The sequence below is a fragment of the Perca fluviatilis genome, chromosome 3 (assembly GCF_010015445.1).
Source record: "Perca fluviatilis chromosome 3, GENO_Pfluv_1.0, whole genome shotgun sequence".
NCBI classification, from domain to species: Eukaryota; Metazoa; Chordata; class Actinopteri; order Perciformes; family Percidae; genus Perca; species Perca fluviatilis.
The window spans coordinates 45,297,922-45,302,921 of NC_053114.1; the positions used below are offsets into that span (position 1 = coordinate 45,297,922).

General features: G+C 46.6%; 1 protein-coding gene across 1 annotated transcript in view; it reads left to right on the plus strand.

Moving 5' to 3' along the window:
- kifc3 (kinesin family member C3) overlaps positions 1-5,000 on the plus strand; it is a 58,954-nt gene that overhangs the window by 26,877 nt on the left and 27,077 nt on the right. The window contains exons 7-9 of the mRNA XM_039796172.1: positions 1,052-1,117; positions 1,443-1,571; positions 3,268-3,528. Coding sequence (XP_039652106.1) covers positions 1,052-1,117; positions 1,443-1,571; positions 3,268-3,528 — 456 coding nt within the window. The remainder of the gene's footprint in view (positions 1-1,051; positions 1,118-1,442; positions 1,572-3,267; positions 3,529-5,000) is intronic.

The window sequence follows — 5,000 nt, forward strand, 5'->3', positions numbered from 1 at the left end:
CCCTCCCTCCTTTCCCCTCCCTCCCTCCCCCTCCCTCCCTCCCTCCCTCCCTCCACTCTCCCTTCCCTCCCTCACCCCCTCCTCCTTCTCCCTCCTCCCTCCTCCCTCCCTCCCTCCCTCCCTCCCTCCCTTCCCTCCCTCCCTCCCTCCCTCCCTCCCTCCCTCCCTCCCTCCCTCCTTCTCTTTCCCTCCCTCCCTCCCTTCCCTCCCCCCCTCCCCCAGCTTAGACTATCTATCTACCTTTTTTATTAGATTAAGGTGCAGCACCTAAAGCCGACTTATGTAACTGAAAGACTTTTCTCAGATCTAATGATTGTAGTCGGTCCCCAGTGCAGTCCTTCCAGAAAAATGCTGAGTTTTTTTGTGATTGTTACGGGCAAAAATCCTTGATTATGCAGCACATTTTCTTAAAAAATGCAATGGAATATGCTATATATGATATTTATGCAATTTTATGCGATGAAATTGCGGGAACTTGCAAAACCTGCAGTTTAATGAAAAAGAGAAGAAAAGTGATTCCTCCCCACCAACATCCTGCTTCAACATCACTTCATAACGTTCCCATGGCAACAGGGGAAAGTGGCTGCTCTTGTGTGAAGTAAATGCAACATTTTTCAACTTTCTGCTAAGATATATTATGGGACTTTTTTGCAACTAAAATGAGGGGATTATGAAATCATGCAAGCAATATTTTGCACGGAAATCAGCAATTTATGCGGCAAAACTGCGGCGTATTTGGCTGATTATGAGTTGAATTATGCGATTGAATAATCACGTTTTTCTGGAGGGACTGCCAGTGGACCTACTGTATAGAGCCACTTTGAGTATCATTTATGTGCTCCAGCTTTTCCAGTGTTTTAGACACAGCTATGGTGATGGAAAATGTAACATTTTCTTAAAGGAGGGCCCCTAAACATCATGTCGAATACAGGCACCTAAGTCTTCCACAAACCGAGGGAAAACACTGAACTTGTATCTCTGTAAAGTAGAAAAAAATGGCACTTATATTTTAAAATATATTTAATCCTCAGTGATGTTTTCATGTGAGCAGGTGGAGGAGCTGGAGGAGAAGCTGTTGGATCAGACTCAGGAGGTGGAGAGACTTCGCTCGGAACTGGTGAGACCCTGCTGGACCGCATTCCTGAGGAACCCTGGGAAAACGCACACACACGCACGCACACAGTGACACAGACACACATGCACACACACACGCATTCGCACACACACGTGTGCACACACACATGCACGCAGTGACACACATGCGCAAACACACACAGTGACACACACACAGCTGCGTTTAGGTGTCACAGGGAGAATGAAATACTTTCAAATAACTCAAGAAACACAAGACAAACGTGCTGATTAATATTGGAAAAATGACAATGTACAAATTGTCTGTCTGTCTGTCTGTCTGTCTGTCTGTCTGTCTGTCTGTCCGGTAGGGGGCGACAGACCTGGAGAAGCAGCTGGAGCTGCTGGTGGTGGAGAACCAGCGTCTGAAGCAGGAGCTCAAGTCCTGCAGGAGCTCTGACGCTGCTGCAGACAGCTGCAGCCGCTGCCCTCACAGCCAGGTACACACACACACACACACACACACACACACACACACACACACACACACACTACAATACACATCACACACACACACTACACACACACACACACACACACACACACTAACACCACGACACACACACACACACACACACACACACACACACACACATAACATAATTACTCCCCTCACAGCCAGGTACACACACACACACACACACACACTCACATACACACAGGTACACACACACACACACACACACACACTACCCTCACAGCCAGGTACACACACAAACACACACATTCCCTCACAGCCAGGCCACACACACACACACACACACACACACTCCCTCACAGCCAGGTACACACACACACACACTCCCCTCACAGCCAGGTACACACAACACAGAGACACACACACACACACACACACACACAACACACACACATACTCCTCTCACAGCCAGGTACACACACACACACACACACACACACACACACACACATTCATACAGTATATACATGTATCAGGTACACATAAACAGAGATGTATATGTAAGGTGTCTTTGAGTGTAAAGAAAGGCGCCCATAAATAAAAGGTATTATTATTATTATTATTATTATTATTATTATTATTATTACTGTCCACACTCCCCTCACAGCCAGGTACACACAGAGATGGGGACTCCAGTCGGAGATCTAACTCATCTAACTCATGCGTTATGCCTTATGTGCGCGCACTCACATATAAAAAATAATGCATTGCCGATGGCGACACCAAGTCCTCCCGGAGTTGTGCCTTTTGTCATTAGTTTACTTTCAATAACTTTATAAACAGCTGCAGTAAGAGAACAGCTACATGCAAGGTGTGAGGCACCGAGATAAATGATGCTGGACCAACAACGTCAGACTTCATCAGGCATCTCCAAACACACCTAAATAGGTCAGCCACTCACACACTAATGTGAAAGAGACGTTACATTCAGCAGATATGGTCACAGCTAACAAGCTAACCATCGCTAAGTGTTGTGCTAATGCTGGGAACAGGCAGATTGTATTTTTATAGTTGTATCCAGATCAGATGGACAGAGACTTGAGGCTTGACTTGGACTTCCAAAAATTGACTTGTGAACATCTCTGGGTACACATATATACAGATACACACAGAGACATACAGTATATACTGTACATTACAGGGATATACAGGTTGGTATTGAGTCAGGTACACACAGAGACATACAGTATATACTGTACATTACAGGGATATACAGGTTGGTATTGAGTCAGGTACACACAGACATACAGTATATACTGTACATTACAGGGATATTCAGGTTGGTATTGAGTCAGGTACACACAGACATACAGTATATACTGTACATTACAGGGATATTCAGGTTGGTATTGAGTCAGATACACACAGACATACAGTATATACTGTACATTACAGGGATATTCAGGTTGGTATTGAGTCAGGTACACACAGACATACAGTATATACTGTACATTACAGGGATATACAGGTTGGTATTGAGTCAGGTACACACAGACATACAGTATATACTGTACATTACAGGGATATACAGGTTGGTATTGAGTCAGGTACACACAGACATACAGTATATACTGTACATTACAGGGATATACAGGTTGGTATTGAGTCAGGTACACACAGACATAAACCGAGCTCTGAGCCCTGAGCGTGTGCGGCAGGATGCGGAGTCCCTGCGGAGGGAGGTGTCCCGCTGGGAGAGCCAGGCCCGGCAGAGGGAGCGCCGGCTGGCCGAGCTGGAGCGCGAGCTGCTGGAGAAGAGCTCGCGGGCCGAGAGCCTCCGCCGGCAGCTGGACGACGCCACGCGGCAGCTGGACGAGTCGCGGCGCCGCCACGGCGAGGCCGAGCAGAGACTGTCCCTCCGGCTGCAGCAGTGTGAGGACGAGCTCGCCAGGCAGGCAGCGGCGCCCGCCAGAGTCAAGGTGAGGAGACGGGAGGTCAGAGGCTGACACAGCCCCCGTTACACACCCAGGGACATCTAGTCCAACACACACAACACACACACACACACACACACACAAACACCACACACTCACACACACACACACACACACACTCAGACACACACATACACACACACTTAGACACACACACACACACACACACACACTCAGACACACACACTTAGACACACACACTCAGACACACACACACACTCAGACACACACACACAACACTCAACACTCAGACACACACACAACTCCAGACACACACACACACTCAGACACACACACACAAACACACCCAAAAAACACACACACAGACCACACAAACACACACTCAGACAAAACACACTCACACACACACACACTCAGACACACACACCACAACACAAACACACAAAACAAAAACACTCAGACACAACAACACACACTCGCAACACACAAACACACACTCAGACACACACACACACTCAGACACACACACTCAGACACACACAAACACACACACACACACACACTCAGACACACACACTCAGACACACACTCAGACACACACGCAGACACTCAGACACACACACACACCCATACACACACACTCAGACACACACACACACACATACAGACACACACACACGCACACATAATAAGTTAAATTCTAGTCTAGTAAATACTTCTTTTCTCTGGTTTAAATTCCTCACTGATGTTCCGTTACACGGCCGAGAGGTTGGCCTGACATTTCATCCTAGCTGCTGTTAAACATGTCTCCTATAGACCTTCTTCACAGCACACATGTTGACATGTCCTAGTAGGAACAGCACAGGTGTGTTCAAAACCAGAATTAAGGAGAGACCCTGTTATTAAACCATTACTGATGGCTGCATTCCACTTAGGAGAAGTCCTGGTATTAAACCATTACTGATGGCTGCATTCCACTTAGGAGAGGCCCTGGTATTAAACCATTACTGATGGCTGCATTCCACTTAGGAGAGACCCTGGTATTAAACCATTACTGATGGCTGCATTCCACTTAGGAGAGGTCCTGGTATTAAACCATTACTGATGGCTGCATTCCACTTAGGAGAGGTCCTGGTATTAAACCATTACTGATGGCTGCATTCCACTTAGGAGAGGTCCTGGTATTAAACCATTACTGATGGCTGCATTCCACTTAGGAGAGGTCCTGGTATTGGTCATGCTGACTCACTGAAATAGCTTACTGGGACACTTGATGGAACTGAGCCATCGTTAAGGTTATCATTGTCAGCTGTGCTTCTCCTGCTATGACAAGTCAACATGTCTGCTGTGAAGAAGGTCTATAGAGCGTGTCACTACCCGATGTGAGTCGCGCATGCTCAGATTTAAACGGTTTACGGCATAACGTGTATTACTGAAATTTGTGAAATCCTTAAAATAATAAACTTTTCTCTTTACAATCAATAACAGGAGATGGA